This window comes from Barbus barbus (genome assembly GCF_936440315.1).
Source record: "Barbus barbus genome assembly, chromosome: 33".
NCBI classification, from domain to species: domain Eukaryota; kingdom Metazoa; phylum Chordata; class Actinopteri; order Cypriniformes; family Cyprinidae; genus Barbus; species Barbus barbus.
In genome coordinates this window covers 27843056-27868378 of record NC_136761.1, presented here as the reverse complement: position 1 = coordinate 27868378, position 25323 = coordinate 27843056, and the positions used below count along the sequence as shown (strand labels likewise).

General features: G+C 38.9%; 1 protein-coding gene across 1 annotated transcript in view; it reads left to right on the top strand.

Moving 5' to 3' along the window:
- The window catches only part of LOC306852888 (uncharacterized protein), a gene marked incomplete at both ends in the record, with an annotated part of 28276 nt that extends 4584 nt beyond the window's left edge, over positions 1-23692 (top strand). The window contains 3 exons of the mRNA XM_079390009.1: positions 22327-22656; positions 22851-23084; positions 23544-23692. Coding sequence (XP_079246135.1) covers positions 22327-22656; positions 22851-23084; positions 23544-23692 — 713 coding nt within the window. The remainder of the gene's footprint in view (positions 1-22326; positions 22657-22850; positions 23085-23543) is intronic.
- Between the last annotated feature and the right edge of the window lie 1631 nt (positions 23693-25323).

Below are 25323 nucleotides of genomic sequence, written 5' to 3'. Positions count from 1 at the left end.
CTCCCGAGACAGCCGAGCTCGCCCGACCTGCTCGGGATCGTAGACGGAGCTGACCGCGTCCCTGTCACGGGCTCTGAGTGTCGGCGTTTCCTCCGGAAATCGAGCAGGTAACCTCCGCCGTTCGACTCGCGAGAGTCGGGAGTCCACCCGAAGAGCCAGTTCGATAAGTCCATTCAGGGTGGTGGGTAAATCCAGAGTGTAAATCTCCCTCTGGACGCGGTCAGCCAGCCCATGCAGGAACATATCCCACTGCGCCTCCTCGTTCCACTGACACTCTGCCGCCAAGGTCCGGAACTCGATGGAGTAATCCTCTACCGATCTCTCCCCTTGTTTAAGATCCGCAAGGATCCGGGCCGCCTCTCTTCCCGCAGCCATGCGGTCAAAAACTATTTTCATCTCGGCGGAGAGTGTCTGAAACGGGGCACAGCAAGGATCCTGGTTCTCCCACACCGCCGTTCCCCATAGTGCTGCTCTCCCAGTCAGAAGGGTGAGCACGAACGCCACCCTGCTCTGTTCGTTGGCGAAGGTCCTTGGCTGCAGAGCGAAATGCATGGAACAATGCGTAAGAAATGCTCTGCAATAGTTCGGCTCACCACTATACAATTCCGGAGCTGGTAGGCGGGGCTCTGGCTGGGAGACGCTCTCCGGTGGTATGAGGGGAGCTGGCGGTGTGGGCGTGAAGTTGCAGCATGAAGCTGCAGCATGAAGCTGCAGTTTCACAATACATGAATTACACTTACAAGTAACAGTAAAATGCTGCAAATCATTTTTTCTTGCGCTTGAAACGCGATTTACACCTTTACAAAGCTTCTCTTGCGCATGCAAATTTAATTTACGCTTACAGTCTTATGTACACTTTCACAAATCTTTCCCTGCGCACGCAAATCTTTATGGCGTTAAAATACCTTCATAACATGGCCGTGTCAAACTCAGAATGAGGTTAAGAGCGCTGTGATCAGACCAGGCCTACTGCCAGGCCCCTAACACGAGTGGAGAGACCAACGCGAACATTTAAATGTTAAAAGAATCAAATGTTGAAATTAAGAATCTTAAAACCATTCAGCATTCATCCTAAAGCTTTTCACTTAAAAAATTAGACACGTACGTTTTTCCTTTTAAACAAACAACCGCAGGGAAAAAAAAATAAAAAAGTTGTTTGTTTTGTCTTATTTTATTTAAGTGCCATAATTCCTTTATTTACCCTTTGATTTTTGTCAAGCTTAAGACTTCTGCCGTGCTATAACCCAGACTTTTTTCGCTTCAAAAATTAGGTTACACAAGTTTTCTTCTAAACAGTCACCTCTAACCCGCAAGAAAATGTTGTTTTATTTTGTTTTATTTTAATTATTCACACTAAATTCACCTATTCTTTTATTTATTGTTTGAGTTTTGTCAATCTTAAAACTTGCGGTGGGGCACATCAGTTAAAACGCACGTATGTGTGTACAAACTGGAATGAAAGCAAATGTTTTGGCGGGGGGTCTTTGGATTTTCGGCCGTAATTAGATGCCTAAACTTTTTACAACATCTTACGAAATGTAAATATTTTGTGTCACGCAATGGTGTGAAACGAGAACGGCTGCTGTGCGTCTGTCCGTATGATTACTGAACCGTCCGTATCAGATCAAGAGGTCCGTTGTAAAACCTCTAAAGATGATTCTGGGGATGCGACTCATTTGCAATCTAATGAGTTTTTGAGGGGATCTGGCATCGTAGACATTGTTAGAACGTTAGGTAAAAAGTTTGTTGATCAAAACAGGTAATCTTTCTAAGATGTTCACTGATCAAAGGATCTCATTGCATCTATTTTATGGCATGCACCTGCGTGAGCGAACTCTGTCGAAGGTTTAGGCAGGAGTTCACTGACTGGTCAAAGGATGCGTGACCTATTGAACCCTTTTTCGACAAACATCTGGTGAAGTTAGGTATAGTTTAGGAATAAAATATTTTTCCTAAGAAGAAACAGGTCATCTTTATCATGCAGACCTGGTGAATGTCACTTCAAACTGATGTTCTAAATGTGGCTAAAAAGAACTACTCTGAGAAGTTGAAAAAATAACTTTCAGCCACCGATCCGGCGTCGGTATGGACTGGTCTGAGGAACATCACCATGTACAAGTCACCACCCCCACAGTCTGCAGAGAATCAACAACTGGCTGACGATCTCAATGTGTTTTACTGCAGATTTGAAAAGGCCAGATTGACACCCAGCACCCGCTCTGATCTGCACTTCACACATTCACCTTCCCCCCCTGCAACCCCCCTTACTCCCTCCCCCACCATTCTACCTGCGTTTAAAGTCTGTGTAGAGGATGTGAACCGGGTCTTCAGAAAACAGAAATCTAGGAAAGCTTCAGGACCAGACGGTATTTCACCTGCCTGTCTAAAAGTCTGTGCTGACCAATTGGCCCCCATCTTTACACAAATCTTCAACAGATCTCTGGAGCTGTGTGAAGTTCCCCGCTGCTTCAAACGCTCCACCATCATTCCCGTCCCCAAAAAGCCCAAAATCACTGGACTTAATGACTACAGACCTGTCGCACTCACGTCTGTGGTCATGAAGTCACTTGAGAGACTGGTCCTGGCCTACCTGAAGGACATCACTAGACCCTTGCTGGATCCTCTTCAGTTTGCCTATAGAGCAAACAGGTCTGTGGATGACGCTGTCAATATGGGACTGCATTACATCCTGCAACACCTCGACAAACCTGGGAATTATGCAAGGATCTTATTTGTGGACTTCAGCTCGGCCTTCAATACCATCATACCTGACCTTCTCTCAGACAAACTGAGACAGCTCTCTGTGCCCTCCTCCATCTGTCAGTGGATCACCAGCTTCCTGACAGACAGGCAGCAGCTAGTGAGGCTGGGCAAACTCACATCCAGGACTCTCACCATCAGCACTGGCGCCCCTCAGGGTTGCGTTCTCTTCCCACTGCTCTTCTCCCTCTACACGAATGACTGCACATCAAAGGACCCCTCTGTCAAGCTCCTGAAGTTTGCGGACGACACTACAGTCATAGGCCTCATCAAGGACGGTGACGAGTCTGCTTACAGACAGGAAGTTGAGCAGCTGGCTGTCTGGTGCAGTCTTAACAACCTGGAGCTGAACACGCTCAAAACTGTGGAGATGATAGTGGACTTCAGGAGAAACCCCCCTGCTCTCCCCCCACTCACCATCATGAACAGCACTGTGACTTCAGTAGAGTCATTCAGATTCCTGGGCACCACCATCTCCCAGGACCTGAAGTGGGACAATCACATTGACTCTATTGCGAAAAAGGCCCAGCAGAGGCTGTATTTCCTCCGCCAGCTAAGGAAGTTCAACCTGCCTCAGGAGCTGCTGAAACAGTTCTACTCTGCAATCATCGAGTCTGTCCTATGTTCTTCTATAACTGTTTGGTTTGGTTCAGCTACCAAAACAGACATCAGAAGACTACAACGGACAGTTAGGACTGCTGAGAGGATTATCGGTGCCCCTCTGCCCAGCCTCCAAGAACTTTACACCTCCAGAGTGAGGAAAAGGGCTAAGAAAGTCACTCTGGACCCCTCACACCCAGCTCACTCTCTCTTTGTACTGTTGCCTTCTGGCCGGCGCTACAGATCACTGAGCACCAGAACAGCCAGACACAAGAACAGTTTTTTCCCCCAGGCCGTATCCCACCTGAACAACACATAACACACCCCGGTACTGTACATCTGTAAATAACCCATCAAACCTTCATCTGTACATAGGACACATGCACATTCACAGTTCTGTCTATGGTCAAGTCTCTTTTCTGTATATTTTTATTTTTATTACAATTGTTATTCTTAATTATTGTATATTCTCTTCATTAGTGTTCTTTATCACCTTAATTATATGTTGTCTGCACTATGTTTGTACTTTCTGTACTGGTAGCTCATAACACCAAGACAAATTCCTTGTGTGTGCAAACACACTTGGCAATAAAGCTCTTCTGATGTTCAGGATGAGATGAGATAGATAAAGAAGTCGATGACCACAAACTTAAATAAATAGGGAGGGTCAATGTGATTGTTTTAATAAGATGGTCTGCTGTAGGAAAATGCTGTTTAATTTAGTTCATTTTACTTAGTTTTGTTATTTATTTTTTCACTCATATATTTTTAAACCCATAACAGAAACATACACTGCAAACACACACACACACACGTGCACAAACACAAACACAAACACACACACAAACATGCACATAAACAACCATACAGTTAAATATTTAGACTTTTACGATGTCTCATACAAACCTTTTATAAATAAAAACTTTCAGAATCACACTGGGTGTCTACAAGATGATGAAAAGCAGGATGATTAAACAACGATATAACTATTGTTTTAACAAATAAGTTAAGATTCGTAGTTGTTTATACATAAAAAACCATGATCCTCTAAAGCAAGGATTATAAGCAGTCAGATGATCCTCTGATTAACGCAAGACACTTACAGAGATTTTCTGGTCTATATAGGATTATTTTACTAAGATATGATCAAATAATTGACAGAGGCAATAATTCAAATAATCGATAAGTCTGACTTATCAACCCCGCCTGATGTTTCTGACGATTTTTGACAAATATCTTACTGATACAGACATGTTAAGATGTTAAGTACAGTATGTGTAAAACGTGTAAAGTTCAATATTACTGTTAAAAATAGTATAATAAACACAAACACTCACATAAAAACAAACAAACACACACACACACACTAAAACAACCCCTACATTTAAACATTTAGACTTTTACAAATAAAACTTTAAGAATCACACCGGGTATCTCTACAAGATGATGAAAAGCAGCATGATGAAACAACATGATGTTTGTTATCAATTTAATGATATTTAATAAGAATCGTGTATCTTATCTTTGATACAATAATGCAACTTAAATGTCTCGAATGAAGAAGCGATATTTATTGTATTCATATAATAGCGACTTATATGAACGGCAAAAAACTAGCAAGCGTAAGGCCTAACAATTACAATTAGGTGGGGGAGAATAAGATAAGGATGGTGAAACCGCGGTAAACAAATTCAGACAGAAAGAGCGCACAAAGTCATGGAAACTTAAAAATTGTTCTGGTTTCAAAGCTTATCGCTATGAAAAACTTTGTGGTTTATATCTCACATCGGCGTGAGGAGTCCTAGAACAGTAGCGCTGTTACACATGTAGGTAGATGAAAAATGTAAAATGTAAACTAGAAAGCAGCTCTGATGTGAATTATCTCAGTAATTAGTCGCATTTGCTAACCAACTATTGGAATTCATGACGGGTTAAAACGCGTCGGTATACTGCAGATGAGGACAAAAACTGCTTAACGCTCGTTTTCATAAAAAGAAGAGCAAAATATCGAGACATCTGGGTCAGACTTAAAAGACCGACATCTAAAACGTGGGTATCAAAGCATCGGTGCGGACAAAATAAAAAACACACGAATCGTCCCACCTTTCGCTTAAAATGACATATCAACTGTAAGTCATTGACCTAACTATTGTTTAGAGAAATACGTAAAGAAACGCGTATCTGTGTATGTGCTGTGAAATGCGTAGCTTCAAGCATAATAGTTAGAAAAGTTTGAAGTGAAATAGTTGTATTTAGGTAACAGAAAGACACAAACACCCCCTTTTCATGCATGGTTTGTCTTGTGAACGCACACATCGTAGACAGACCAGAATGATGTCCTAAAAGAAATATAATTTGTTTAGTCTTAGGCAGTGTCATGTAGAAGGACTGTCATTTAATTGTTGTTGTATTTCTTTTGAGAATTTAACCCTGTTAACCCTAATTACAGAATAATGCAATGTCGGAAAACGATCAGACAAATCTGAACGTAAAACACCTGATTTAATTTTTTCACTTAGAGAATTTGTTAAAATGTTATAAATTAAGGAATTTTCTTTAACTCTTGCAGGTTTATGATCGAATAAGAGGAAAATAACAACTAGAGTAAAGAATATCGAGAACATTTGCACTAAGGGTATCAGATGTCTCGGACCCGGTATGTTATCGTGGCGAAAAATAATAATTTTGAGCTATCGTTGAGGTTTTGTCTGACTGTCTGTCTTTTGGTCAGGTGTATCGTTTTAAGGCGAACAGAATGCCTTAGATCGATGCACGAACTATATGTGTGATGGATATTTATGTGTTTTGAGCATATTTTCAAGCTCGGTATAAGTATGTTTCTCTTTGAGAACTTGTTGTTAGTTTACACGACGTTTAACTTGCAGACAACGTTCTGTTTGACAGTATTATATTTTAACCGTTTACATAATGTGGTGAATGCCAGTTTGCGGGAAAGTTGCAACTTGGGAGGTTAATTGAGTGATACCGCTGGGGTATATAAGGGGCATCCCCCTGAATTGAGGTATGCCACGTTATTGTCACTGTTTGCTTCCGGAATCCCGCCGCTCTGAGTCTGAGGTAGGTGTGCGCTTGGTGTTTAGTTCATGGTCTGTATGTGTATCGTGGATCTAACTAGGTTTTGTGCAGCCGGTGTTGCTCCGTGGAGGTTATCTGACCGCCTAAGGGGGTTGGTTTCCCCAGCGATCCTGTTATATTGCCTGTTTGGAAAGAAAACCACTGCAGATATATGTTGAGTGACGACTGCTCCTCTACTTGGTGCGTAACGTAATTGTATTAGGGTGGGTACTTGATATGAATGAGTTGGTGGCGCTTTTGTATGACGTGCTCTTTTTCCGTTCAGTGATCAGTATAAGGGATTGGTTTTCTGGATATTTGATGAAGTCCAATTGAGGGTATGTAAAATGATTTATATCCCTACGGGCATTCAAAAAGGTATGCATTTTTAATTTGCCTTTTTGGTGTATTTTAGCCTCGCAAGTGTGACATGCTCTGTGACATGGCCTAGCTCCGACATTGCTGTTTTGCTTTGGTTTTTCTTATTGTTTATTTTCACTGTTTTTGTGGAAACGTATTCCATTGGTGTTTGTCTGTTTGATGTTTCTGATTGGAGTTTAATTTGTTTTGAATTGTGTGTGTGTGTGTGTGTGTGTGTGAATTATTTTTTGTAATAACAATTGCCATTATTAGTGGTAGTTTGTTAATTTAGATATTTATTTTGTATTTCTTGTCTTGATGTGTTGATTTTGTTATTTGATGTTATTGAAGTCCATTTAATTCAGGGTTTTGTAGTCATATCGACTCTTGCTGTAATTATTTTTTTCCTCTTTTCCTTTAGGAACGGGGTGAGCCAGAGTGGGCAGGCTAGTCGGTGTGGGCATAGAAGCTCTCCCTTTTTGTCCAAAGTGTGGGGTGTAGGTTTTTGCTTGCAGTGCAATTCCACCAGAGTGCGTGGGTGTTTGTGAGATTTAATTCACCGAGGGCTGGTTCACTGTGGGCTATTGTAACGCCCAGTGCTTCGCCTGACCACTCTTCGGGGTACCCCAGCTCAGTTAGTAGATCTTTTTGATTTGATTTAATTGATTGTGATTTTTCTTTCTTTATTGTTGCGGTTCTGGGTCACTTGTCGTCATTTTATTGTGTTCTTCGCCCTGGTTTCAATTTTATTTCTGATTTAATAAAATTTCATTGCTCTGTATCCATGCCTCTTCGTATTTGGTCATTTGTGGGAGTGAACAAGCTTGCGTGCTTTTCTTTGCTTAGTATTTCCCCAGGTGTTTCGCCAGGGGTGGCGTAGACGCTATTAGTGATAACTCTGTAATCTGAACACCTACACCTTTTATGCCACAATAAGATGAATGTATTGAAGCGGTTGTTTAACAAGTTTGAAATGTTTTAATGTTTCTGTTTAACTGTATTACATTCAGCATGCTGTAAATAAAGCGGTTACAGCTCCTCTTCAGGAACTCGAGCTGCGCCTGGAGACTCTTTGGGGAACGCCTTCAGCGTGACCGGCTCTGAATACAAATTAAATCTGTCCAATGGATGGCGGGACGTCACGGGCGAGGTGACGTAATGACCAGCTGGCATAAAAGCACGTGCGGAAGAGGAACGTCTTAGGTTACGTATGTAACCCCTGTTCCTCGAAGGAACGAGACGCTGCGTCGCGAGGCCACACTTCCGGCATCCCTGCCAGCGCTTGCTTCAATTTAGAAGCTGACGCCGGTTTCACCGCACGTGCTTTTATGCCAGCTGGTCATTACGTCACCTCGCCCGTGACGTCCCGCCATCCATTGGACAGATTTAATTTGTATTCAGAGCCTGTCACGCTGAAGGCGTTCCCCAAAGCGTCTCCAGACGCAGCGTCTCGTTCCTTCGACGAACTGGGGTTACATACGTAACCTAAGATGTTTTTCTCTATTGCTAAAACACTATAACCAGGCTTTTGAACTAAAATTTCAAAACCATAACGCCATTTTTCAAAAAGCACACCCATTTTGCTGAACTTTAAACACTAGTCCCCTGCTTTAACACATGAGTCAGATTTGGTGAACTGTTACCGCAAAACTCTACACACAAATCCCTACATTTCTCAGTGCTTACACCATGTGCTCATTTAGAAAGCACTAGCATTCAATATTGTTCACTCAAGTCTGCACAGTTTGAGCTCAATTAGCACACAATTACCCAAGGGGAAACTCTAGGGGTCAAAATTTATCACACACCAATCAGAACCTTCGATGGAGATAAAAGGGCCAAAGTCAGCTCACAATAACCAGGTTTCCATCCAAGGATTTTTTTGCGAAAAAATATTTAGCGCTTTAAAATATTTACGATATAGCTGATGGAAATGTCAATTATCGATTAAATTTCTCATGTGTCGACAAAATATTTTTCCACATAAATTCCATATCGATACTTCAAATGTCGCAAAAATTTGTTTGGAAACACTTTTTGTCGAGAAAAGGGGCTTTAACGCACATGACAGGCATTAGCCTATCGGCAGCATCCGTGTTCATGGTGTTGCTCACGTTAAAGCACCGTTTCCCTGTAGTTCAAAAGCGCATTAAGTCATATTCATGTTATTAAATTATCTAAAATTATTTTACACATGGTAAGAAAAAGACGAGTTACCTCTCAAACATACTTATCTTAATTTGGTGTTAGTAGGCTAGCCTACGTTTACATGATTTTTATAAAAAAATAAATTACAGTGCACTGTTCAGTTTAAATAGCCTGTAGTCCGTGCCTTTCAGCTTGACCACCATAACCCCGTGATAGTATGCCAAGCACATTTTGTTTTACATGAACGTGAAGTACAAAAGTTTTAATTCATTCATTTTGGCTTGTTAGCTTCTTATATTTTTATTCTTGCTATTCTTTATTCTTGTTCTTTCTACCGTTAAATTTAAATGATTTGTTGTGGAGTGAGGGGAAATAAAATATTTGTTTCATGTTTCTTCAATATTTTTGGCTGACTGTATTTTATAATGACATGAACAGGCTGCGTTGTGGAGGCTATGCTTAACTGCGCGTGAGGCGCCGGCACAATCACTTGTGTATTTTTTATTTTTTTCTTGTAAAAGTGGAAACAACTTGCCCTAACCTTCTCCTTCATTTGTGGTCATATAAGAGTAAGACATTATTCAAAACTATTTAAAATATTTATTTTATTTGTGCACATTCACAATAAAAAAGAAAACGACTCAGACCACATCACTGTTATGCTAATCCCAGCATATAGACCACTTCTCAAACTCGCCAAACCGGTTCAAAAGCAGATCACAGTATGGTCAGACAATGCCACTTCAGCACTACAGGACTGCTTTCAGTGCACAGACTGGAACATGTTTAAAGAGGCAGCCACCTACAACAACCACACAGACCTGCATGCGTACACTGAAACTGTGACTGCTTATATCAAAAAGTGCACTGATGATGTGACAGTCACCAAGACCATTACCACACGTGCCAACCAGAAGCCATGGATGACAGCAGAGGTTCGTGGGCTGCTAAAGACCAGAGATGAAGCATTCAGATCAGGAGATAAAGCAGCTCTCAAAACAGCAAGAGCCAATCTGTCCTGTGGCATCAAAAATGCAAAACGGTCATATGCTCAAAAAATCAACAATCACTTCACAGACAGCAGAGACACACGGAGCCTGTGGCAAGCCATCCAGACCACCACAGGCCTGTGATGAGGACACATCCCTCCCCGATGCACTCAACCACTTTTATTCACGGTTTGAAATGCAGAATGACACACCTGCACAAAAACTGCCCACACCTCCCAACGACCGGGCGCTCTGTCTGTCTCCAGCCGACGTAAGGAAGACCCTATCTAGGATTAACCCACGCAAGGCTGTGGGTCCTGACAACATACCTGGCCGTGTTCTGAGAGACTGCGCTGCACAGCTGACAGATGTCCTAACAGATATCTTCAACACCTCGCTGAGTCAGGCAGTCGTCCCCACATGTCTCAAATCCACAACAATCATACCGGTACCAAAGAAATCACCTGTGTCCTGTCTAAATTACTACCGTCCCATAGCACTGACTCCAATCATAATGAAGTGCTTTGAGAGGCTAGTCATGCACAACATCAAAACCAGCCTCCCCAACACACTCGACCCGCTCCAGTTTGCATACCGTCCAAACCGCTCTACGGACGATGCAATTTCCTCCACCCTCCACCTGGCTCTTACCCACCTAGAAAATAAAGACTCCTATGTTAGAATGCTGTTCATTGACTTCAGCTCGGCATTCAACACAATAATCCCACAACAGCTCATAAATAAACTAAACCTGCTGGGCCTTAACAATTCCCTATTTGTAATTGGATCCTGGACTTTCTAACCGGAAGACCTCAGTCAGTCTGTGTCGGCCACAACACCTCGAGCTCTACCACACTGAGCACAGGGGACCCACAAGGCTGTGTGCTTAGCCCGCTGCTCTTCACACTGCTGACCCACGACTGCACTGCCAAGTTCAGCTCCAACCACATCATCAAGTTTGCTGATGACACAACAATGGTAGGTCTCATCAGCAACAACGATGAAACGCACTACAGAGAGGAAGTGGCACAGCTTGCTGAATGGTGTGGCACTAACAATCTGTCCCTCAATGTGGAGAAGACAAAGGAGGTTGTGATGAACTTCAGGAGAAACTCCGTTGACCACCCCCCACTGACCATCGACAGCTCGACTGTGGAGAGAGTCAGCAGCACTAATTTCCTGGGAGTGCACATCACAGAGGATCTCACCTGGACCACCAACACCATGTCAATCTCCAAAAAGGCACAACAGCGCCTACACTTTCTCCGCCGGCTGAAAAGAGCAAGTCTCCCTCCACCCATCCTCACCACATTCTACAGAGGCACCATTGAGAGTGTGCTGACCAGCTGCATCACTGTCTGGTACGGGAACTGCAGTGCTGCTGACCGCAAGACCCTCCAGTGGACAGTGAACACAGCTGCAAAGATCATCAGTGCCCCTCTCCCCTCCATCCTGGACATTTTCCTTACACGATGCTCCAGCAAAACCAACAGCATCGTGAAGGACTCCACCCATCCCTCCCACAGTCTCTTCCAGCTCCTACCATCAGGAAGATGGTACCAGAGCATCAGAGCCCGCTCCACCAGACTGCTCAACAGCTTTTTTCCCCAGGCTGTGAGAGCCCTGAACTCAAACGACCCAGCCTCCCTCTGAAACCCCATGCAAACTCCTACCTCCTGAAACATGGACCACCCCCCACCCCAAACCTTACCACACCAAAGAAAAAACTGTATGGGTCTTTTTTGTGCAATTCGAAGTGTGCTACACACAGGTGAATGGGCCTGTACAAACCACCTGTAACACACTCTCCTCTATGTGCACTAGACACTTTACACACACTGCTGCGTGTACACAATCCCACAAAAGACTCAGCAATATATGTATGTTTACATGCTCATGCACTACAAATCATCCTGCACTGTTCCCCAACCAGCTGCTTGACTCAAAATGTTTCTCTTTGCACATGTACAGTATTTGTGAAGCATTCGTATAGTTTGTATTTTGTATCTTCTATTTTTTAGTTTGTATAGGGTAAATACTTATATATAGTATACTTATAATTAAATCTGTCAGTAGGTTAGTTGTGTATAGGTTTATAGTGTTTTTTTACTTCATTGTTGTATGTCTATTTATGTAGCACCGTGGTCCTGTGAGGCACGACATTTCATTCCACTGTATGTCCCCACATGTAGCAGAATGACAATAAAGCTCAACTTGACTTGAAAGTTCATATAAAGATCTTTTGTCAAAATTATACTGCACAAAGTATCAGAAGTCTCAAAGAAGAAATGAAGAGTCTGGAACAAAATATTCTTGGAAGAAGTGTCAATAATATTCATGATGATTTTAATTTTGTTGATTCTATTACAGAGGACAAGCTTCTTCTGATAAAAATCTATTGGAGGAAAGAGGAAAGAGGACTACTTGCTTTTTTAATAACTAGATTTTCCCAACTAAATGAAATGGATGCACCCACTATATATTTTTTTGGGCTTGAAAAAAAGGCAAAATAACAGAAAATAAATTAATCAGCTGGAACTTCCAAATGGACGAGTAACAACTGATCAACAAGAGATTCGGTCTTGTGCCATATCATATATTTTTATGAGGACTTGTATTGCTCTCAGCAGTGTGATGGGATATCAGCAGACCTTTTCATTTCAGAGGATGAACAGATAAAGCTTTACAGTAATTTAATTTGATAATTGATTTTAGGTGAGAGACGAAAAAAGAAATAAACTGGACATGCTTTCTTTGGACCAGGAAAAAGCTTTTGACCGAGTAGACCATCATTATATGTTTAAGACTCTGGAAGCTTTTTCGATTTGGTCCATATTTTGTATAATGTATTAAAGTTGCTTTATAAAGATATTTATACCATTTTCTGTGACTAGAGGCATAAGGCAAGGTTGTCCTCTGTCAGGTCTTTTTTATGCAATGTCTATAGAACCTCTTTTAATAATGTTGAGAAAAGAGTTATGATGTCTCTCTTCCTGAAACTCTTGAAATAGCCCCTATTAAACTTACTGCATGCTGATGATGTAACGACAGTCATCAAACATACTGAGGATGTTAATAAATTCATTTCTTGTTTAACTAACTTCCAAAAAGCATCATCTGCTTGCATTAATTGGGAAAAATGTAAATGTTTATTGCTGGGTGAATGTCAAATTCCTGGACCTCCTAAATTACCGAAGCAATGTGGGGCAAGGATGGATTCAAAATGCTTGGAGTTTATTTTGGAAATGATCAATATGAAAAGAAGAAGTTGATTAGTTGATCGTGCAAATGGACTCCAGAGGTGGAGATGGTTACTCTCACAGCTTTCTTTTAGAGGAAGATGCTTAGTTATTATTAATTTAGCCATGTTGTGGCACAAATTTACTGTTTTATATCCTCCTAAAGACTTGCTGAAGAACATTCAAAAAGCCTTTGTTATTTATTTCTGGAACGGATGTCATTGGCTTCATCCAGGGGTCCTTTACCTACCTGTGACAGAGGGTGGTCAGGGGCTTAAACATTTGGAGTCCAAGATCTTGGCAATGAGATTACAAACACTGCAGAAATCATTGTATAGTTCAGATGAGGTGCCCTGGGTGGTGTTTGGAAGGTCTACACTTAAATATATAGGGGGAATATGCATTGATAAACAATTAGTTTTAATGCAGAGATCTTTGTTTAAAAAAAATAACAATAAAAAAAAAATCTGATTTGTTTTTGAGTTTTTCTACAGTATGTCAGTGCTTAAATCAAAACCATCCCTTTTTTTTAGTCCTCTTATAGAATTTTCATCAAGCATACCACAACCTTTGATTGATTAATACATTTCTAAATGCTGGTGTCACTAAGATTAGTGATTAATATAAATAGAGGTCAATGGACAACTATACAGTCACTGACTGATCAGGTTGGTTTACATTCTGTCAGAATTATAGAAGGGCTTGTTAGGGGTTTTAAATCCTCCTTCCCACCATCAATTGATAATTTTGTAAATTACGCTTTGAAGAATGGGGTTGTATTGCTTAATTTTCCTCAGTTAAAGGTGATTTAAAGATTGTAGAATTGATGAAATTGCTGGTATTTCCTTATTAAAGGGTTATGAAAAAACTAGTTTTTGATTTTTAGGGGGAAAAAATATTGCATTTCATATGTGTTAAAACGGAAAGGAAAAATGTATACTAAATGGAGATCTCAGATTTCTGTATCTGAACCTCCTATTTCAAAAAGTTGTGGAGATCGTCGATGGAGATTGATTCATTGTATTTTAGCCACAAATAAGTTTGTTGCAGAGATGAATGAAAATGTTACATCAAATTGTCCTTTATGAGATGCTTTAGATACTGTCTTCCATGTGTTTTGTGATTGCCTTATAGACCTATGATCCTATTTTTGTGCTGTTAAGAAAAATAATATCAAAATTAGGTTTTCTGTATACTAATAGCTTATTTATATTGGGTTGTTGTTATAAGTGGCAGAGTTATAAGTGAGATCTTTAACAAGAACAATGTGTACTTGCTCATTTTGTAATAGGTCAAGCTAAATGATCAATTTTGAAATCTCATCAGGAAAAACAAAATACAGGGACGGATATTTATTTGTATGGTAGCTTTATTTAAATCTTATGGAATATATGCATTACAAGCATAATATTCCGTTTTTTTAAATGGAGGTGGGTTATATATATATATATATATATATATATATATATATATATATATATATACAGTAGCTCTGGTTATAGTGAATGAGTTTGATGGTTTTTGGTTTTTAATTGGTAATGCAACTTATTGTGTATTGTTGTACATGTTTGATGTTTATTGTGAATGAGATTATATGTATTTAATGTTTTTAATATTTTTGTGTAGAATAAAGGGTTTGTAAAAGTAGAAGTCTCTCTCTCTCTTTCACACTCTCAGTGTATTTGCACTTGTATTGCTTAGTGTAAACTAACTTCCCCTCTTTGTTAAAGTCGTGTAATTTCCTGATGTATCATTAGAGCTGCTGTCTGTCCGTGAGACTCGATTTAAAGCTCTTCTGCTGGGATTGAGTTCTTCTGGAAACTGGACTTTAGAGAAATGATGCTCATCTTTGGACTGATGCTGCTGCTGCAAACTGCTGCATGTGAGTCACTTTCTCATCAAACTCATCTTATCCTGCTGATCAATCAGATCGATCTCTGATGAATATAATACTACATTAAGAGTCTGCAGTGATCTAGCAATAGAGTTTTCTGACCTTCTTGAACTGTGTGTATAAGTAGAGTATTATAATATGTCAGAGAAAGTGTTTAAGACGCATATAATCTGTATATGCGTAAGTATAACAGGTGATTTTTGTACCTCTATATCAGACGATGTAAATAGCATTCACTGACTGATTAAAAACATATTGCTTTCCCTTTTAAGAGCTTGCAAACTAAGATAACATTTATTTTAAACTCTTTACCGGCAGTGCTGATCTTTTCACACTTCATCACCACATGGTTCATCTTCTTTTCCGCTCCTCTTCTCTTACAGATCTCTGCCCCTGATAACTTCTCTTTTTCACCCACAAATCCACTCTGTTCTTCTCTCTCTCATGATATATTTTCTGTATTTGGCTGAAGTGTTCAAGTGTGTTTGATGACCACATGTATGTGTGTAGTAATTTGGTTTAACTAATGGGACACACTACATACAAGTTTTTTAATAATGGAAGTTAAAAATTAAAAATAATATTACAAAAAAATATTTAGCAAGTTAAGAGCTTTATTTAACACTTTGTACACACAATAATTTAGTAAATATACATTTCTCTTCAGTTGTCCCTATGACAATTTAATTGTGGTGCTTCTGATAAAAAGCAGTTGCAAGCGTTTTACAAAATACACAACCATCTCTGAACCAATAATATGTGCAACACTTTACATTTTACACAAATTACGTGTGATACAGTATCTTATTAAATAAACTTACAAAGCAAAGCTTTCCTCAACATCTCATGATTTCGGGGCACATGAGTTCCTGAACGTGATGAATGATGGGATACGCTTAGTCTCAAATACAGCTTCACTGCAGTATTAGATAGTGTGGATTTATTGTGCGAGAGAAAGTCGATCTATTTCTGCAATAGACTGCAAATAATTCATTGAATTTACAAACCTTTTTTAAGGTAAGTTGTTGCAATCAATTTATTTTAGCTACATTTAAATAAATTTAGTTGACTAACTTTCAACATTATTATTATTTTTTTTAAATGTAGCTAAACTAAATTACCTTTTTTTTTGTAAATTCAATGAATCATGTTTTGAAAACCTGTTATATTGAGTTAACACATAAAAACAGAAACCAGCTCATTTTCACCTGTAAAAGTTTATCCCATTTCTTCAGAAATGGAAATCTCTGATGTTTTTACAACCAGTCTTGGAAAACTCATAGATTTTAACTTTACAGGATTCATTCAGTAACCAAACAGGAACCAACAGCTGTGTGCTGTTCAGAGACACACAACAATTCTGAACTATTTTCATTTGTGAAATTGAGCGAAACAGACAATACTGAGAATATTGTGTTTAGACTTTAACACAATATTAACTTCTTGTTTATCGAACTATTGTATAAAATCAGTATTACAATTGGAATTGTGCAGATATTGAGGAAAAACTTGATATTGCTAAACTATGTGCTATAAATATAAAACACTAACCTATACACATTTGCCATCTTATTTTAGTGGCATATAACTGCATTCTAATAAACTTCATCACACAGTCAGTCGTCTTACATCATGTTTATCAGCAGCTGGATCAATGGAAGATAATGGACGGGTCTGAGCTGGGACGGGGTGCATTATTTGTGTTAATATTTTTAACATTATTTTTTCCCATAGTTATTCACAGCAATTAGAACATGAAATCAACAGTCTAGTTGCAATATTACATTAAGAGTCTGTAGTGATCTAGTCATATTCTTTATGGTTTATACAGTTTATATTAGTGGAGTGTTAAATGTGAGGGGAAGTGTGTGTTTCTTTTTTGTCTGTTGTGATTAACCTGTTAACCTGCTCCCCCCATTTTGGGCCTCACAGCTGAAAATGACCTACCTAAATTAAAATGGTAACAGTTCCTGACAACAGTGTGCTACACAAACAATTTAGGTTGGCTATCTTTTAGAAAGAAGACACTCTAGGCTGTACTCTCCATCATCCAGAGTTGATAATGTTCAAAAAGATAAAAAGTTATAGACAATGACGTGCCTTGAAAAATGTTTTTCCACACTGATATTTTTTATATATTTCATACACAAATACATGAAATAAGTCCAGAAATAGGTAATGGGTTGAAAGTCACATGTCTCATGAGTTTATAATTCAAATTTGAAGAAGATGCCATGAAAAATTACCTTCCTGCAACCATTTTTTCTGAGACTATGTCTAGCCCCCCCCTCAAAAAAAGAAAACACAACAGCACTTATTTTTTATTTTTTTCCTTTTTATTCGAAACATTCCCAAATGCATGAATTATATCATGAAATATCTTGATTCTCACCTTTATAAATTAAGTTAGTAGATCTATAGTGGGCGATGGTCAAAGTAACCTAATTATGTAATCTATTAACTATGCATAAAAACCTGTCCGCTTAATTAACAGATATGGGTGTCATGCCATGACATATTTTTACATTTACATTTACATTTATGCATTTAGCAGACACTTTTATCCAAAGCGACTTACATTGCATTCAAGTTACAGTTTTTACATTTTTATCAGCTACATTTTATTTTTAATACAACTGACTTTATATTTAATGTGAATTTGACATTGTACGTTATGCTACTAATCATAACACTTTCATTGTAGCCTACAGAAAGAGAGCAAAGAACATTTTCACTGAGTCTAGTTCAAGCACTCTCAAAAACTCCCATTAAAATCACTGAAGCTGTTTACACTGTCAAATTAATATCTTACTTACATATTCATACACACATTTGTAGGCAACTTTCTTACGAGAGAATTCGCCAGAAAGATGTATTCAGTCAGTGAGGGAGTGAAGAAAACTTTGTATTAAATTGTATTAAATATAGAAAATATTAATTGGCTATTTTTTACGGTGGCCGTGAGAGCTCAACGCGCTGCAACTTCAGAAAGCACATGCAAATAGACAAAACACCAGCAAATCAAGAAAACATCTTCATCATTTTGACAACACTGCAAATGAGAAACGCTGCAAATCCTCACAACACATGCAAATTGAGAAACGCTGCAAATCCTCACAACACATGCAAATTGAGAAACGCTGCAAATGCTCACAACACATGCAAATTGAGAAACGCTGCAAATCCTCACAACACATGCAAATTGAGAAACGCTGCAAATCCTCACAACACATGCAAATTGAGAAACGCTGCAAATCCTCACAACACATGCAAATTAAGAAACGCTGCAAATCCTCACAAAAACGTGCTGCATGGACCACAATGGAAATGTTTCAAGGGGACCCAAAAAAAGTGACGGACCAGCTGGGATTTGCTTATTGTGCAGTGGCTATTGGTTGAGTTGTTGGTGAACTGAAAGGAACTGAAAGTGTTTTTTTGTTGTTGTTGTTTATTTTAACACCCTGATTGCATGATTTCTTTGTCTTTTGGATATTATTAGATTAATAATGACAAATAACACGATTAACGTTATTATGTAAGATGGCTAACTTATCCTCAACTAAATATAATTTCAAGGTTAATGAAAATAAATTTGCAATGCTTCATTAATTGTTAAAACCAGGTCAAAATAAAAATGTCAGTAAGAATAATATTTAAAAATTTATTCAGGCTCTTTTAGTAGGCTAATGAAAGAAAGGACATTTGCATGTGTTGTGAGGATTTGCAGCGTTTCTCAATTTGCATGTGTTGTGAGCATTTGCAGCGTTTCTTAATTTGTATGTGTTGTGAGCATTTGCAGCGTTTCTCAATTTGCATGTGTTGTGAGCATTTGCAGCGTTTCTTAATTTGCATGTGTTGTGAGCATTTGCAGCGTTTCTCAATTTGCATGTGTTGTGAGCATTTGCAGCGTTTCTTAATTTGCATGTGTTGTGAGCATTTGCAGCGTTTCTCAATTTGCATGTGTTGTGAGGATTTGCAGTGTTTCTTAATTTGCATGTGTTGTGAGGATTTGCAGCGTTTCTCAATTTGCATGTGTTGTGAGCATTTGCAGCGTTTCTCAATTTGCATGTGTTGTGAGCATTTGCAGCGTTTCTCAATTTGCATGTGTTGTGAGCATTTGCAGCGTTTCTCAATTTGCATGTGTTGTGAGCATTTGCAGCGTTTCTCAATTTGCATGTGTTGTGAGCATTTGCAGCGTTTCTTAATTTGCATGTGTTGTGAGCATTTGCAGCGTTTCTCGATTTGCATGTGTTGTGAGCATTTGCAGCGTTTCTCAATTTGCATGTGTTGTGAGCATTTGCAGCGTTTCTCGATTTGCATGTGTTGTGAGCATTTGCAGCGTTTCTCGATTTGCATGTGTTGTGAGCATTTGCAGCGTTTCTCAATTTGCATGTGTTGTGAGCATTTGCAGCGTTTCTCAATTTGCATGTGTTGTGAGCATTTGCAGCGTTTCTCAATTTGCATGTGTTGTGAGCATTTGCAGCGTTTCTCAATTTGCATGTGTTGTGAGCATTTGCAGCGTTTCTTAATTTGCATGTGTTGTGAGCATTTGCAGCGTTTCTCGATTTGCATGTGTTGTGAGCATTTGCAGCGTTTCTCAATTTGCATGTGTTGTGAGCATTTGCAGCGTTTCTCGATTTGCATGTGTTGTGAGCATTTGCAGCGTTTCTCGATTTGCATGTGTTGTGAGCATTTGCAGCGTTTCTCAATTTGCATGTGTTGTGAGCATTTGCAGCGTTTCTCAATTTGCATGTGTTGTGAGCATTTGCAGCGTTTCTCGATTTGCATGTGTTGTGAGCATTTGCAGCGTTTCTCAATTTGCATGTGTTGTGAGCATTTGCAGCGTTTCTCAATTTGCATGTGTTGTGAGCATTTGCAGCGTTTCTCGATTTGCATGTGTTGTGAGCATTTGCAGCGTTTCTCGATTTGCATGTGTTGTGAGCATTTGCAGCGTTTCTCAATTTGCATGTGTTGTGAGCATTTGCAGCGTTTCTCAATTTGCATGTGTTGTGAGCATTTGCAGCGTTTCTCAATTTGCATGTGTTGTGAGCATTTGCAGCGTTTCTCAATTTGCATGTGTTGTGAGCATTTGCAGCGTTTATTAATTTGCATGTGTTGTGAGCATTTGCAGCGTTTCTCAATTTGCATGTGTTGTGAGCATTTGCAGCGTTTCTCAATTTGCATGTGTTGTGAGCATTTGCAGCGTTTATTAATTTGCATGTGTTGTGAGCATTTGCAGCGCATGTGTTGTCAAAATGATTAAGATGTTTTCTTGATTTGCTGGTGTTTTGTCTTGCATGTGTTTTCTGAAGTTGCAGCGCGTTGAGCTCTCTCGGCCACCGTAATTTTTTGTGTTTTGGAAGCTGCATTCAAAATCCACTTGGCTCAAAACTCTGAGGGGGCACCTGCTCCTCACTTTGAATGGGCATGAGCCTCTGATTTTAGTCATTATACATACTCCTGCATAGTTTTTCAATTATAAAATAATAGACATAATTTTAGACATCATATAAGTGATTTATCTGAGCACTAAACATACAAAAATAATTATTTGATAAAAAAATAGCTTTGTAGTACATTCTCAAGTATATACTCTGATTGCCAGACATACACTGATATTGCCAGACATGCTCATACAGTCAGTAATCAAACACTGATGTGCGTCCATACACACTCTAAAAAATAAAGGTTCTTCACGATGCCATAGAAGAACCATTTTGTCTAAATGGATCCATAATGAATCTTTAACATCTGAAGAACCTTTCTGTGTCACAAAAGATTCTTTGTGGTGAAAGAAGGTTCTTCAGATTATAAAAAGCTAAGAAAGAGATGGTTCTTTAAAGAACCTTTGACTGAATGGTTCTTTGTGGAACCAAAAATGGTTCTTCTGTGGCATCGCTTGAAGAACCTTTTGAAGCACCTTTATTTAGATGATAATCATACAGCTGATGGGCCATATAGTCAATAATAGCTGATCATTGATTCACATTGATAGCTGTCATAGAGTCGGTAATAAACACGCTGATGTGAGTCCATACAGATGGTAATCATGCAGATGCAGCCACATTCCCCACAAAACACACACATATATGAAAAATGTTGACGAAAAACAGAAAGAAAAAGATTTATTTGTGCAAAAAGGCGATTGCTTACGGCCCCATCAGATGACAGGTGACTCAAACAATATTCCGGGGATCTGTGACTTTTTTTTGTTTTTTGGATGGTCTTATTCTGTTTGTGACACTGTGTGCTACTGTGTTTGTTTGTTTTTTTTTTTCTTCTTCTTTTTTTACCACCAAGACGCTGTTTTTGAGAGTAATTTATTCCATAACAGACACAAACAATAACTCTCCTGAAGAAATGAAACGTTAACAAATGAATATCCATCCATATTACAATGATATTATTTCGCTGGACTAAAAGTGCTCTATGGTTCTGTGGACCCTTACCTCTCTATCTAAAGCAGGATTTCAGCAGTGGACGCGTTCGTGACTCGTTATTACTATGATAATGCTACATACTGCTTTTTTATTATGCTTGTTTTGATGTGTACTGCTTACACAAATTTAGCAAATAAACAGCGATCTATCATCGATGCTTGAGGCTTAGACCTTCAGAATGATATATAGTTTGTCAAGATTCATTTAATCCCGTTTCATTTAATCTATTCATAAACAATGGCACGTGCAAACAAAGCGTTCAGTGCACTGGTTAACAGGTTAAAGTTTGAGGAAGGATTCATCAAATGATTTCAATTCATTAAATGTGATATCAGAAAGATCAAGACATTATTTATTAAGAGAGAAATGTCTCAGGTTAATGCAACTGGATGCACTAGCTTGTGCTTTATCAGAATAAATCATGTCAACATGTGTCAAGTGTTTTCAGACAGTGAAAGCATGATAGTTACATTTGAATACAATCAATATTTAGATTTGGCCCTACAAAAAGCTAATACTACAGTGTCAAACAGATATTTTAAAATAAAATGAATGTTTTTTTTCCCACACTAAACTGAGTTAAATCTGTCCAGTAATGTGATTATGTTCAGTATCCTGATAATTAGTAGTAAGTCAGGAGACACACAAATGACACAAATCTGTGTTTATAATGAACTGAGATCAGATCAAGGGTCTGTTTGTCGTGTTTCTTCATCTGAACTTTAATTCTGTTTGCATAATTTGTGTCTGATTTTAATTAATGATGTCTCTAGATTTTGGTACATTTCATTGTGTGTGTGTGTGTGTGTGTTGTTCTTCAGGTTTGGATCAGTTCTGCAGGTTTGATCAGTCTGATCCCTGTTACGCAGCTCTGGGACACAAACTCAATCTGCTGATGGTGCTGGACGCTAGTGAATATGAACTGAAGTTAATAAAGAGAATAAACAACACACAACATGATCCAGTTTGTAGAGTAAAGTATGGCAGGATGAGGGCATGTGATCTTTATAATAACAGACCTGAAGTGGCAGTCATTAATGGGACTGTGATAATAAACCGTGTGATCAGATCAGATTCAGGGAATTACAGATTAATACTCTTTAACTCAGACGGCACAGAATCATCTAGAGATCTTCAAGTGATTGTTGAAGGTACAGAAACTCTCTCATCAGACTCATTACAATCTCATGTTCTCCAAAGATCTCACTCTCATGCAAATGAATCAGTTGAGTCTCTGTGAAGGTTTTTATTCCTGTAGCACACAGTAAACACACTACATACTCCAGTAATAGTAACAAGATTCTCCTGTGTTTGTCATGTGACTGTGATGTGTCCCTCCCTCCAGCTCCTATTGGCTCAGTGGAAGTGTCAATCATCTGCTCCTCCAGTGGGGTGATGAGGGTGTTCTGCTCCTCTGAGGGGGATCAGCTCCTCTACAGCTGGACTCTGAATGGAGATCCACTGATGGATGGAAACAGCAGCATTGATCTGGATGAGGGAACTGATGGAAACATCATCTGCAGCGTGAAGAACCACGTCAGTCACGCACAGAAGACCATTAGACTCCAACCCTGTCCTGGTGAGATCAGTTCTGTTCATCTACAGATATCAACATCATATATCTACATAAAAAAAACATAATATCATAATCTTTTCCTCTTTCATGGCAAATTAGTGTGTGTATCTTAAATATACCATGAAAATAATGATGATTATAATATCTAACATATTAGCTTTCTAAAAATCAATCACGATTCATCATGATTTCTGTTTGTCATCTTCCCTCTGTATATTCTGTCTGGTAACAATAATCATAGTTAATAATATGTTACCTCAGTAAATGAGTTAGTCAACAAAGATATTGTTAATAATTAAATGTGACAATTTAGAATGCATTATGTGTATTAAAGAGTGAAATATATAGGGAAATAAAATGCTCACTGTGAACTGCAAAATGGTCAGCACTTCTTATAGTCCAAAAAGTGACAGGTTTCTCTAGAAACTATTTGATGGCTACTTCATATTGTCTTGAATGAAGAAAACCAACTAGATTTAAGCAGCCCAGAGACAGAAGAGAATGGTAGAAATTTTGAGAAACAGATTCCTCACTGGTTGGAGATGCTGCTGGCCTTTGAGAAAGAATTTCAAAGAAAAAACATCTCAAACCAGCGCTCGCAAAATCACTAGCCCAGGGCTATTGCGTTTTCCAGTCGGACTACCAAAATGTATCACTGCCCAGATGAATAGTTTCTTTGATGAATAAAAAGTTCAGAAGAACAGCATAGTTAAATTAAACTATTTCTTTAAATTACATATTAATATTACGTTCTATTATGTTACAACATACATCTTCCTAAACTCAATTTTAAACATTAGAGCTATGAGTGATGCAATACCAAAATAAAACGATAAACTGACTAGGCTGTCTAATATGTGGAAATTAATCTGCACGCAAACAAAGTCGGTGATCACGTTGAGCCTTTTGACAAGAGAAAAGGCTTCAATAGTTAACCAAAGCTAACGACTGTGGTTACATACATCTTCCTAAACTGTATTTTAAAGGTTTAAGAGCTATAAATGATGCAATACAAAAAACGATGAGCTGACTAGGCTGTCTAATAGGTGGAAATTAGCCTAATCTGCTCGCAAATTTACCTTCGTGGCTCACGGGCTTCCTTCTGCACCAAAGCATTACAGCTATCGATTTTTAACAAAACAGGCCTACTCAGATGTATCTCACCTAACTATTGTCACTCGTTATTGCCTAAAAAACAGACAGTTATCCAAAGATAGGCTTACTTGGCGCCAGTAGACAGCCCTTTTTTCTCCCATCAATAAAAACGGATCGAGATAAAACTGTTATATATAATATATAAACTGTTATTATATCATTCATATAACTGAATCATGAATAACCAGTGTTTTGAGGACAACTACCTCAGAGGACGTGTTGCTCGACGAGGATTCGTTGTGACTTTCAATCTTGAGGAGACGTAATGCCGCGAGGCTCCCGAGGAGTGAAGAAGAGCTGGAGTTACGAGACTTCTCAGACAGTTGAACCTGAATACACACAGACTCACGGGGACTCGTGTCACAGTGGGGACCTAAATCGAGGTCCCCATGAGTACACAAGCTTATAAATCATACACAATGAGTTTTTTTTTTTTGAGAAAGTAAAAATACACAACGTTTCCTGTAAGGGGTAGGTTTAGGAGTAGGGTTGGTGTAGGGTGATAGAAAATACTGTTTGTACAGTATAAAAACAATTACGCCTATGGTGAGTCCTTACAATGACCAGATGTGTGTGTATATGTGTTTTGTTCTTCAGGTCTGGATCAGTTCTGCAGTTTTGATCAGTCTGATCCCTGTTACGCAGCTCTGGGACACAAACTCAATCTGCTGATGGTGCTGGACGCTAGTGAATATAATGACCTGAGGATAATAAAGAGAATAAACAACACACAACATGATCCAGTTTGTAGAGTAAAGAATGACATTACGAGAGAGAATGTATGTGATCTTTATAATAACAGATCTGAAGTGACAGTCATTAATGGGCTTCTGATAATAAACCGTGTGATCAGAACAGATTCAGGGAATTACAGATTAATACTCGATCACTCAGACGGCACAGAAACATCTAGAGATCTTCAAGTGATTGTTGAAGGTACAGAAACTCTCTCATCAGACTCATTACAATCTCATGTTCTCCAAAGATCTCACTCTCATGCAAATGAATCAGTTGAGTCTCTGTGAAGGTTTTTATTCCTGTAGCACACAGTAAACACACTACATACTCCAGTAATAGTAACAAGATT